The 13,712-nt window shown below is 41.6% G+C and overlaps 1 protein-coding gene across 2 annotated transcripts in view; it reads right to left on the reverse strand.

Annotated features, from left to right (window-relative positions):
* Positions 1-253: 253 nt before the first annotated feature.
* The window catches only part of ZFYVE27 (zinc finger FYVE-type containing 27), a 362,081-nt gene continuing 348,622 nt past the window's right edge, over positions 254-13,712 (reverse strand). For both annotated transcript variants that reach the window (XM_086922616.1, XM_086922614.1), the window contains one exon: positions 254-1,766. In XM_086922616.1, the coding sequence (XP_086778742.1) occupies positions 1,696-1,766 (71 nt within the window). In that variant the 3' untranslated portion in view covers positions 254-1,695. The remainder of the gene's footprint in view (positions 1,767-13,712) is intronic.

Consider the following 13,712-nt stretch of genomic DNA (forward strand, 5'->3'; position numbering starts at 1 on the left):
TGGTTCACACTCTACATGCTCACATTTTTCCCAAATAAGTAATTTTGGAAAACTAGAGTGAGGTTTGCCATGAGTACTGATGGAAATTGTGGTGGAATACATAAAGGTTTGAAACTTTCGCTAAATGTAGGAGTAATCTTCAGAAGCAAATCCGTGACTTTGGTGTCCGCCCTTTGAAAATCAGGCTGTACAACTGTATTTGTAATTTTAGATACACTTGAATCTCAAACACAAACAAAAGCAAGCAGACACATCCCAATAATAAGTTATCTTTATTTAATATACTTTTGTGAATATATATTTTCCATTTAAAACCTCAAACCTTCATTTATTAAAACATCAAACATGATGAATGTAAAATCAAAGAAACAACCAGTCTTCACAAACTGTGTGCTTCCATGCCACAATAAGAATTGCTTAATCTCTCTGTCTTTAACCTTAGGCACATTACTACATTTTCCTGAAACCCGAATATAACACTGTAGTGATTGGTTTATCACCTAACTGAAGCACTGAGATTTTGTTCTAAGTTACTCTATGCAAGATTAGGTGAATGGAATTAAAGTTGCTGCAAAGCTCCTTTGAAAACTCTGAAAAGTGACTACTTCAGGAGTAAACCATAAGATATGCTAAGATAACAGTAAACTTAATAAAAATCGCCCAAAGATTCACATCCTCCGCCTATACAGTATTTATCAGATCTCTGGACTTGCTGGAGTGGATCTTATGAACGGATAGCTGGTAACTAATTACTGCTCGGAAATTAACATACTCTGTCAGTGAACTGTAGAGATATTCCAAAATGTTGCAAGCTCACCTTGATCATACTGAGATTATCAAACATACATCGTTTTATAGCTTTATGTATAGAGTGGTTGTGCAATTGTCGTACCATAGGTACACTGTGGATGAGCAGCATTTTTATATAGGTAAAAGAAAGACATCTTTGCCATTGTACGTTTTCTTTAGCCTGTGCCTGACCTACACTGCTAATAACAACGGTCTCTACGGAAATTATAAACATCAGTACAATGATTTCCTCATCATATCCAACTATTCCTATGTTTCAACAGTACAGATTTCTTGTAAAAACCCTGTTTTAAATATTTTGGTCATGTTGTTTGACAAAATAACAGGGCTCTGAAAACTTAACAATCAAAACTACGTAACAGTATGTTTGGTCCTGAGCTGGAAAAGACACAGAAGAAGCGTCCATACCAACAAAGTAAAACCTACTGCAGAACTCAACTTTAAGTCAACTCTTTAACATTGAAGCTCTGCAGTGATAGATCCCTCAAGATGCAACAAACACCAAACGTAAGAGAAATATAAATAATAATGACAAACCAGAATGAGCAGCTATGTTTTTCATCGAAGGAGCCTTCTCGTGTCCATCAGCGGCACTAAGGAACTTACATTTCCACAAGTTAACCGGCTTTCAAATGCACGTTACTGATGGTAGATAAATCAGAAACACAAGACACCAAATGTATGAAAGTCTCAGTGGATGAAAGGCTTTAAGAGTACATGAAAACTCTAGAAGATAAATCTCATTCTGTGATACTCTTATGTTGCTCCAACAATGCCTCCATTGCACCCAATAGGTCATATGTTCTAGGGTGCCAAGAGGAGGTGACACATGGCAGGTGGTACACAACATCCAGTGCTGTTCTGCATAATCAGAGGATCAGATGGTCACTCTTTCTTGCTCAAAGTCTGATTGCATGGTGCACAAACAAAGACCGTTTCTCTCTGTGCATCAGGGGCTGAAAAAGAAAAGAAAATGTTTAAATGTACTGACATCAAAAAATTGGTAAGTCAAGATGCCACAATTTGCTAGTATTTATGATGTTCTGGAGAATCTCTAAAATCTCAGTAGTCATGGATCTATTTGCACATTGGGGATTTCCATTAATATGCCTGCTCTATACTGACTCAAGTAGCTCTCCACAGGTCCATCATACCCTGGAAACTTGACAGCAGATAAGTGCTACTGCCCATCATTTTTTTCCCTCAATGCCCTCACTGGTTAGAGCTGCAGACTCTGAAGCAGAGATCAGGCTCGGGACCAGGGTTCAAGTCCCGACGCGGCAGGGTCTTGGGCTCAATGTCTGCGGACTTGATCATTCTCGCCTCGGCGCATACTCTAATCATGGGTCCCACGCTGCAACTCTGGGCAATAGCTTGCTTAATCTCCACAACGGCCCCTACAACACTGGGATGCCTGGCTTAACCTTGGGGTGCCCAGGAGGGGCATCTCACAGGGAGAGCCAGGAAGGGTTCCACAGCGTTATACAGCGCCGGGACGCCCCGTTGGGGCAGCTGTGCGCTTTACAAAATACACTACATTTACATTTACATGCCCCTTCTGCAACACTTCCATGTTTTGGGAGGGTTTTCTTTCCCACCTTAGAAATACACTTACTCTAACATTTATTTTTAGTAGATTTGTGCCGCTACCATGGAAAAAGTGGTTATAGCTTAAATTTGAATATTTATCACCTGTTAAGCCTTCGTGATTCTGCCATGTTTTTTGGCATCAGCAACCCAATTAAACTTGTTTGTTTCTGCTGCATTACAATAAACGTCTGACTGTGAAAAATCTACTGCACTGGCAGAATTTCCCCACTGGTGAAAGTGCGGGCTAATAAACAGGTCCTATTGTTTCATTTGAGCTAAGCATCACATAAACACATTAGACATATGAGACAGTTAATGTCATTGCATCCAAAGAATTACGTAATGGGACTAACAATATAGCGCAAAGGGTAAGGAAAAGGGACATAACTTGACATGAAGGAGGCTCTGGAGCTTTTAGATTGTGAATTCAGAAAAGCATGACTGAAAAAGATGATGACTGTGGCTTTAGGTATAACGTTACGTTATGCAAACAGAAGCGTGCAAAAAATGGAAGCATCGGACAGCTGAAAAAGAATGCAACTTTAGTGACGTACAATTTTATGCATGTTGAAAAGGGGAGGAGTAATTATTGAAAGAGTGGATGGATCAGTGACAGAACATTCAAATTTCTAGAGTTAATGTAAGTCCTGGGTGTGTGTATTAGAAAGAAACTCCGCAGAAAACAAAGGGGCCGATTCACAGAACTAACTTATGACAAAATCATAAACTTACTACTTTTGGTATTCACAGAAGGCATTTTGCAGTCTTAAATTAGGATTTTGTCTTAAATTAGGATTTTGACTAAAATTACGATTTTGTCTGAAATTAAACTTAAGTTAAACTTGAGTTTAACTTAAGTTTGTCTTAAGTTTAACTTAAGATAAAATTGTAACTTAAGACAAAATCCTGACATAATAAGACAAAATCCTAATTTAAGACAAAATCCTGATTTAAGACAACATCCTAACTTAAGACAAAATCCTAACTCAAGACTACTAAATGCCTTCTGTGATTACCAAAAGTAGTACGTTTATGATTTTGTCTTAAGTTAGTTCTGTGAACCAGCCCCAAGGAACATGAAAAAATTGTGCACTGCTAAAACATGTTTTCTGCTATTTGACACCTTGCGTTGGACCTCTGCTAACGAATAAGGTTTGCTCATCAGGTGACGCCATTGTAAGTTTTGTGCTTAAATGACATGCACCTACTTCATCGTTGTATTGCTGCTATTCTGTAACTTGTCTGGTATCAGCTGAGACACTAGGTTGAATCTTAAAAGTGTGCAACTATAACAAAGTAACCTATTTTAGCTACAAATGTGCATAAGGCTTGCCCAGATAAAACAAGTAACTTATCTGTACCCTGTGGTTCTCCAGTACTAATATATTTTATAGATTTGCATGCTTGAACCTTTCCCGTCGTCATGGTAGGAGTCCCATGGTAACAGTAATAAAGCAGTGCCAATACTTCAGGATTAGGAATCCCATTGAAAAACACTAGACATTGTTAGCCAACTCACATTGTTTTAATGCAACTAATCAGAGAAGAGACCATGAATCACTCCTCCCCTGCAGAGCCACCACACCTCCGTTTTTGAACATAAGTGCAATTATGAACAATAAGAGGTATAAAGAGTGGGAAGCCCTAACGTAGAGGAGGGAGGGTTGCATGTGACCATGAACGATATCAATACTGAAGAACCACAGTGTACAGGTAAGTAACTTGTTTTTTGACCAGTGTTGTAACTTTATAGATTCACAAGCTCGAATAAGACCAGTAAGCAGTATCAAAGACAATATGGCGGTGGATAAGGCAAACCACTCCGTCATGAGAAACAAACAAGAAAGTATCAAAAAACAACCTTAAGATTGACTCACTTCCATGAATTTTCCATAAAGATGAGAAAAGACATCGGATAACATAATAGGTATATATGCATGTAAAAGCAACTATAAACATATAATATATGAAAACAAAAGTTCGGTACCTCAATGAAAAAGGAGACAATACTGCCTGCCCAACAGCTGCAGACAGTCCACGTTTCCGCCCTGCAAATATCTGGAAACAAAACACCAGCAGATGAAGCTGAAGATGCAGCTACCTTTCTTGTAGAATGTGCTTTCCATTTTGCAGTCAATGGTGTTTCTGCTTTTTCATGGCATAAGGTTATGGCGGCCCAACAAGCAATACTGGCCCATGATAACGATTGACTCTTTGTTCGTGGACCAACATAAATTAGAAGTTGATCTTATTTTCTAAAAGACTTTGTTCCAAGTAGAAGGTTAGACACAGTCTGACATCCAGCGAGTGTAGGGCTCTCTCTGCTACAGATGAAGGATTTCTGAAGAATATTGTTAATAATATAGGGTCGTTCAGGTGAAACGAAGTTAGCACTTTTGGATTTAATTTCGGATTTATTCATAATATGACTCTGTCATCCTGGAAATGTTAGTATGGTTCATTAATTGTCAAGGTGGGAAGCTCACTTATCCTCCCAGCAAAAGTAAGGGCTAATAGAAAATCAACTTTCCACGAAACACATTTTTTGTTTGTTGGACCATAATGAGAGTTCCTCCTCTTGCCTCCTAAATCTGGAAATAGCTGACACATGGACCTATACGGGCGAAGGCTCTATACCGGAGTTTGCTAGATGGAGAAAATAAGGAAGTATCTGCTCTAGAGTAGAAGAAAATGGATGCAGATTTTTTAGAGATACACCAAGAACAAAATCTCTTCCATTTCGCCTTATAACTTTAACTTGCGGTGTCTGCATGAGAGTGCTGTAGAAATAACCTGCAATCTTCTGGCACTTTTAGCGACCCAAACTCATTGTCTTGAGGAGCCAATCTGACAAGCTGAGAGAATGTATCTATGAATGGACCACCTGACCCTCATTTTTGGAGAGAAGATTTTCCGTAGGCTTGTATTTAATATGCGGACACTCTGATAGGAGAAGATGTTCTGTGAATCAGTACTGCCTAGGCCACGCTGGAGCTATCAAAATGAGGTTGCATGGTTCCTACTTCACGTTCCAAATGTCCTTTGGAATCATGGGAAAATGAGGGAAAGCTAGCTGCAATGCATTTATCCCAGCCTTCTCTGTGGAAACCTGCTTGCGTACATCCTGCAATTATTGGTCTAAAAGGTGGAAAAGAGATCCAGATTTGTGGTTACCACATTGATGAAACACCTGCAGTATCTGACGCTGATTCAGTGCACTGTTTCGCTGTTCCACTAAGGGAATCCGCCCTTTCGTTCTCTACTTCAGGAACATGTTCTATTTTTAGAAAAATGTTGTGCACAAACAAGCATTCCCAAATTTTCTGAGCCTGAGCAGACAAGACTTTGATCTGTTTCCTCCTTGCTTGGTTAGGTAAAACATAGTTGTGGTATTGTCTGCTCTTACCAATATCAAGACATTGCGGGTCTGGGAAGAATAGACTGGAGGCCCAGAAAAACTGGCTTCAATTTCAGAAGATTGATGTGCAACTCTGCCTCTTAAGCAGACCATTTGCCATGACATTCCAGGTCCAGCAAATGAGCTCTCAGCCTTCCAGTGAAGCATTGGTTGTCATTATGATATGTGACTGCACAGGAATGAATGATATGCCCTGAGTTACATTTGCGGTTTCTTTCCACTAATCCATCGCTACCTTCATAGTTGGGGTAGTCGATATTGTATGCATATATATTCAAACATTGCCTGACAACTAACCCCTTCTGCGTCTAGTTGCTCTTGTAAAGATCTCATGTGAAGACAACAATTGGGTATCAAGATGACATCATTACCAACATTGACTAGAATTTCCAGACAGAAGTGAAGTCTTTACCTGAGAGGGAAGCTGTTATTGTCTTTAGGCGATTAATCCTTTCCGCAGGTGGAAAAGCCTTGGAGGCGTTCATATCCAGAATTGCCCCCAGAAAAAATACCGACCTGGATGGCATTAGAGATTACTTTTCCCTGTTCAGTTTGAGACCTTGGGTTCTGAACAGCTGCAGACAGGCCCAAGCAGATCTTCTTGCAGTGGGGAACGTGGGACCCTTTATAAGCCAGACATCCAGGTTAGGGAACACCTTGTGTCCGTTTCTTCTCAAGAAGGCTACCACTGCAGCCATGCACTTTGTGAAGACTCTGGTAGCCAAATGCAGCTTAGAAGGAAGTACTTTGAACTGGTAACGACACCCTGCCACCTAGAACCATAGAAACATTTGATGCATTACCTGCATGGTAATATGAAAGCAGGAGTTGCAGAATCTCCTGTAAGGATAGCATCCGCAAAGGTTGTTTCTTTATGCATTTGTTTAAGAGCCTCAAATCCATCACCTGTCTCCATTTTGTCAATTTCTTTCGGTTAAGGAAAAAGTTGGAACACAAACCCTTGTTGCAGTGAATTAACAGTACCTTCTCTATCGGTTCCTTGGAGAGAAACAAATTCATCTCCTGCTTCAGCAGAGACAGATGACAATGTGATGTTCTGTGAGGCAAAAAATTGGGAGGCTTTTGAACAAATTCCAGGGTGTGACCTTGCTGTATTACATCTAGCATTTATCAGAAGAGATGCTCTTCCATTGACTGTAAAATCTGAAAGGGGGATTTCCAAATTGTTGTCGATGTGAGACTAGGGTGACAGGTGCCCGCAAAGTATCATTGGCACCAAGAGGCGTCCTGGGATTTTCCTCCAGCCGAGAGTCTACTTGTGGGTTGCTTAGGAGATGACGAAGCTGCAATCATTCTATACTGCTGCCGAGAGGAATATTGTGAACAATATCCCTTCTTGGAATATGGTTGGTATCTGTTCTGTTGGTAAGGTATTCTAGACAAACTGCCCGCGACCACTGCCTCCCCAAAAGGGGTGAAAACATCGCGGCTACATTGTGCCTGGAGAATGTGCGTGTCTGACATAGATTGTAGGGCACCATCTACATGCTTGCCAAAAAGACTTTCACCATAAAATTGCATGTCAAGTATTTTTGTTTGTACATCTCGTCGAAATGATGTAACCTTCATCCAACCTTGCAGACGCAGAACAGTGGCTCCTGTCATCTGACGGAACGCGGTTGAGGAGATATCCATTGCAGCATCTATAATTTCAGTAGAAGCTTTCTCGCCCTCTTGAAGAATCTCCTTTGCTTCTTTCTTATCTTCTGGTAGATATTCCAGGATTGCAGATATGTCAGACCACCAATCAGATCTCCTTAATATGGCCAGTATATTGGAAGTCGTGATTGAGGGTGCCGCCATAGCGGAGAAGCGATTTCCAATGTTGTCTAACCATCTACCCCCCCCCCCCCACCCTATGCGGAGTGGCAGAGCAAGGAGTAGAAGGATTCTTAAATCGGTGTTGGGCTGCCAGCAGAATGACTGAGTCAGGGCGTGGATGACCAATTTGACATTTAGGTGCATTGTTTTGAGCGTTATTCTTTTTATCCAACCTGGTGACCACAGCAGCCACTGAAGCTAGGGTCTTCATAAGCTTCAATACCTCTTCCCATATATCCTCCACTAAAGGGATGGATTGGACAGATTTGTGAGCCAAATTTTTTAAATCATATGGGAAACATTCAGTTTGTTTGACAGGAAGAGTTAAGTCAAAACTCTTGGATGCTCTTTCGAAGAGCTAATAAAAACCTAAAATATCTGCTGGTGGTAAATCTGCCGGCACAGTTAAAGGCGAAGCAAATACCGGAGTCACATAATCATTGCATTCCTGATGGTCACCTAGTGGACCGGAAGGAATCTCCCCCTCCTCTGGCTATTCCTCCCCATCACTGTCAATAAAGTCATCCCTTATAGTGATGAGAGGCATGATTCTTTTCTCCTTTCGCTGTTGTGTGCCCAAAGGAGTTTTAGGAAGGGATACTGATTCCGGAGCTTCTGAATGTACAGGAGCATGTTGCATCATAGCATGCACCTCAGGAAATCTCATGTAGTAATCGTTGAGCATATGGCGCAAATCAGTTACCAGAGAAATAGGGACTGTAATGGTGTCCTCTTGCATACTGTGCTGCTCCTCATAAGGGTCATCATATGGATAATGCTCCTGAAAAGTGTCAACTTTGAACAGCAGTTTGATCTTTGTTTTGAAAAAAAAAGTCCCAAGCTAAGCATTTAGAAGTGTCCAGGCCAGCATCTCCCTCATCAGTGTCCTGGCATTTCACATTTAACTGTGTTGGGCTATAGACTGTCCCATATGAACTCTCAGCACTTGACTAGTGAATCTCCAGAAGTCGGACGGGGGGTCGAGGGGACGCCATGGTAGGACCCTGATGCATTAGCATTGGAATTCCTTCATTTGACAGGAAAATCGTCTTCTTGATGTTAGTCGAAGATATTGTCGGGGACTATGTAAATGACGACAAAGGTTTAGTTGACGGGAGTGTAGTCGTTGACTTGGATGAAACAGAGGTTGTCGATGAAGGTGGTGTCTATGGAGGCGCCTTGATGACTGTTTCGATGAAGATGTCATCAATAGGTTCATCGATGAGGATGAGGCTGTCGCTCTAGTTGTTGAGTCACCAATGCTGTGGATGTCACTGGCATGAAACTGGATGCATCAGTCGATGATTTTGCCTTCACCTCTTCAACCATCGGCTGGATGATTTTTTAGGACAGATCCGTGAATGGATGGATTTTCTTAACTGCCGGTTCTTTAAAAGGGGGTCACAGGTGCTGATGAGGAAGAAAGAGCCTTTCCGTGAGAGGATGTAGGCTCAGCAGGTTCCTTACTCCCAGATCTCTCAGAACTGGAATCCCTGATATGAGATGTTTTCCTCTTATAGTCTCGCAGATGAAGTTGAGCCCTAATTTTTTTGTTTCTTCCCTGATGAAGAATGACTACTTAGTTCACCCTTAGAATCTGAGTCAGTGAGCCTTTTTCTTCTGGAGGGAAAGGTCTGGCTGAAAAGGTTTGATAGTGTTTACACTCCTTTGGCAATTAGTGAGGGCATAAACAATAAAGGAATTCCTTGTGGGAATCTTTAGAAAATACCCTTTGTTTCCCACAAGATTTACAGGGCCTGACAGCATTTTTTAAGATTCCTCTGACAAGTTGGTACCAGGGAAGAAAGCCCAAAAGACTGTAACTTAGATTTACTTGAAGGTCAAAAGAACACTTTGAAAATAGATAAAACCAATAGACGACAAAACACTGACTGAGCAGAGGTCAGGGAGATTCCCTAACACACAACGTGCAGTAAGAATTCGGAGGTGTGGTGGCTCTGCAGGGGTAAGTGCTTCAGGGTCTCCACCGTGATTGGTTGAAGTTTGGCTGCATTAAAACAATGTGAATTGGCTAACAATGTGTAGTGTGTTAAGTCTATCTAATGGAATGTAGAGCATGACTTACCTTGTCTCCTATCATCAGTAATGACATCTTTTTGGCGATGATCTTGAGAGTCACCAACACGAGCCCTACCACGGAGGCCATTTGTTTCAGGAACGTCATGAACACCTTGAGATGCATATTGATTCATCAAAAAGTTTTGAGTGAGTTTCATTACATTGGTATTTCTGTCTCGCATAAAAGCGGAGACAGGGCCGAAGATTTAATTAAGCCAGTTCTGTGGTGTGACGTCGGAGAAGGCCTCAGGGTGTTGTGGGGTGGATGGAACCCATGGCTGATGTTGTGTTCCAGCGGCCGGGCCTGAAATATTCATGCAGTGGCAATTGGAATTTCCGTCAATTACGTGGCACCAGTGTTCCAGCATCTGATTGATGGAATACGCCTAGCAGATGACCGTGTCTTACTGAGTAGGCAGTCTACAGTTGCCTTCCTCGGCTCTGCGCTATTGTGAGAAAGAGTCTCAGCTGGAAGTTGGAGGTCTGCACTTTGCTATGTAAGCAGTCTAGTGGTCTTTTTTGTCGATGTGCGATGTTCGAGGGAAAGAGACATAGCGTGAATGCAGATCTGCACAGCAGTGAGTCTTCTTCATTGTTCTGGTGGCAGGTTCATTCTGCGCTGATCTGCACAGCGTGAAGGCACCAGGGTCCAGTGTCTGGTCAGCAGTACTACATCATACTGCGAATTATTCAAGGTCGGAGGAACCGCGCACGTCCGTTGGAGTCAGTAAGGTCCCACCAGAAGTGGAGAAAATTGCAGAGCCTAAACCTTTGGCCAAATGGGTCTACGAATCCTCTCCATCATCTATTTTATATAAAATCTTGGATTCCCGATAAGGATAAAGTTTGAAAGGAGGCATAGTATTGGACCTTTGACATCAAAACAAGCCACTATAGAGGGTTTTGCCAACAAGGCAGAGACTGTGTCAAATTGTGCTTGGAACCCTATAAAGCCCCGCACACTAATACAGAAGGATATAAACCTTTGACTAACCCCTGGAATTAGAAAGGATTTTTAATACAAGAGAGACCGTTATATACTCTTTGTCTTGAAGAAGGTGGTTCACATCAAGAAAAATACCACTGAAACATATCGACGCCTTTGGGTTGTTTACAAGGAACTTGTTGATGTCCAATAGCAGATAAGGGTTATGGATATATCAACAAATAATAGAAGTAAGTCCATGTGAAACAACCAAAATAGGATGTAATTAATAGTTTGCACTTTCAGTTGTTTGTGTCTCTCAATTTTATATGTATAATACTTTGTATTTTTAATGTATTGTGATCTGATTAATGCTTCCATGGCGCTTATGGAATCCTGATCTATGAAACTATTTTAATAAAAATCTTTTTATTGCACTTCCCTGCATGATTATATGTGGATATTATAATTGTTTAGTAGGGTCCCGGTGGTTTGTGATTGAGTGTGGATAGGTGGTGATTGTGTTGAACACAAGGGAATATAAAATATTATCAATCATTTGGATTTTTTGATCAACCCAAGAGATCTTTGCACTGTGTTTTCCAGCGGCCGGCCTGAAATATTCATGCAGTGGCAATTGGAATTTCCGTCAATTACGTGACACCAGTGTTCCAGCATCTGTTTTGTGGAATACGCCGAGCAGATGACCGTGTCTTACTGAGTTAGTAGTCTATAGTTGCCTTCCTTGGCTCTCCGCCATTGTGAGAAAGAGTCTCCGCTGGAATTTGGAGGTCTGCACTTTGCTATGTAAGCAGTCTAGTGGTCTTCTTTGTCGATGTGCCATTGTTCAAGGGGAAGAGACAAAGTTTGCTTTTCTTTGCTGAGGGAGGGGAAGCTGGCAGGTTATTCATATGCTAATCTGCACAGCAGTAAGGTCACTCAGCGCTGATCTGCATAACGTGAATTTATTTATTTATTTATTTCTGGTATTTATAGAGCGCAGCATTCATCCCAAGGGATATCAAGGCGCTAAAAAAGAAAAGACTGCTGAGGTTTATGCGGGAGGGGTTATTATTTGGGAAAGAGGTGTGTTTTGAGTTTTTTTCAGAATGAAAGAGGGTTTACAGTATGTCTCAGGTCAATCGGTAATTCATTCCACCGTTTGGCCGCCAGGTGGGAGAAGGCCCGTCCTCCTGTCCTTGTTTTATAGATGCGCTTAGGTTTTGCTAGGGCTGAGTTGGTGGATCGTAAGTTCCTGTTTGGAGTATAAAATTCAATTTTCCCTTGCAGGATTGTAGGGCCTGTTTTGTGGAGGGCTTTGTGTGCATGACAAAGTAGTTTGAATGTGGCACGCTGGCGCATCGGCAGCCAATGGAGTTGTTTTAGGCATGCTGATGCCGAGTCACGTTTGCCTTTGTTGCATACCAGTTTGGCAGCCTGGTTTTGCAGAACCTGTAGGCGGGAGAATAGCTGCTCGTTCATTCCTTCGAATAGAGCATTGCCATAATCCAGGCGGCTGACTAGGAGGGCCTGGGTAATCGTACGACGACAGTCAAGTGGGATCCAGGTGAAAATCTTAGCGAGGAGTTTCAGGATTGCAAATCCCTTACCCCACAGTGTGCGCACATGATCTTTCATAGATAGTGCGTCATCCATCATGATGCCTAGGTTTCTGGCGTATTGTTTCGGGGTCGGGCTGTTCCCAGTAACAGTGGCCACCATGAATCGTTCCACGATAGTTTGGCTCCTCCGAACAGTAGAATTTCAGATTTTCCGGCATTGAGCTTGAGGCAGTGGTTACGCATCCAATCCGCCATTTCGGAGAGGCAGCTGTGGAGTTTATTTTTGGTTGTTTCTGATCTTTCCGATCATCTGCACAGCATTGCGTCTTCTTCATTGTTCTGGTGGCAGGTTCATTCTGGGCTGATCTGCACAGCGTGAAGGCACCAGGGTGCAGTGACCGGTCAGCAGTACTACATAGTTACTGCAACACTGATCTGTACAGTGTACATTTCTTTATTTTTCCTGTGAAAGTGGTGTTTCAGCGCTGATCTGCACAGCGTGTAGGTTATTGTATTTTTAATATCCTATTGACACCGGTCTTGGGAATCATATTTCTGTACTTTTGGTTCTCTTGACAAAGTTCATGCGCTACCTTTTTTGGTTAGTGGTATGTCAGTCTCATTTTATTGCAAATGCTGTGTGTTCAGTGGTGATCTGGTTTAACAAGTGTTCTCTTTTTACATTTTTGCCTATAATATTTTTTATGGAGACTAAGTTGCCAGTGTTTTTCTTTTCTTCTCTACATCCAGGATTTAAGGAAATAACACTGTTGTTACTATTTGGTCACTCTGAGGTTTGAAGCCAGAGTTATGCAGGCAGTAACTCCACTGCCACCATTTCTGGAAACACCAGGTAAGCCTCCCATACGATGGAGGCAGTGGTTCAATGTGATTCAAAACTTATTTGGGAGCTATTGGGGTGCTTAATTTCCGACCAGAGAGAAGAAAATATCTTCTTCTTCATGCTTTAGGGTTTAAAGGGAGAGCTATATTAAAATAGTTGCATGAACCAGTTCTCGATGGAGAGGAGCAATTGGATGAGTATCAAGAAACTGCAAAAAAAAACATCAGTGCTAGATTTGATACCCAACCAAGTCTGGTTGTGTCGCGTCATAACATTTTTTACCTAACTCAGAATCCAGGAGAAGATATTGACACATATATTACCGCATTACGAAGGTTGTTTGCTGAGCACCAATTAAAAAACTTTCCTGATCACTTAGTAAGGGATCTATTTATTTGCCATTGCAATGAGAAGATTATTAAACAAAAGTTACAGTTGAGGGGAAATCTAACATTAGAAGAAATGAATAAGGTTGCCAAGAGTGTGGAAACTTCGCAAGTAGAAGCCAAGGATCTAGAGGAGAAGAGTAATGAACCAGTAGCGGTAGTAAAAGGGAAGGGTGGAACAGATGTGAAAGACACCAAGCAAGGTGAAAAATCATGGCTGGTGTTTACTGACTAATCTAATTCATTTTTCTCTCAG

The sequence above is a fragment of the Lissotriton vulgaris genome, chromosome 5, assembly GCF_964263255.1.
Source record: "Lissotriton vulgaris chromosome 5, aLisVul1.2, whole genome shotgun sequence".
NCBI classification, from domain to species: Eukaryota; Metazoa; Chordata; class Amphibia; order Caudata; family Salamandridae; genus Lissotriton; species Lissotriton vulgaris.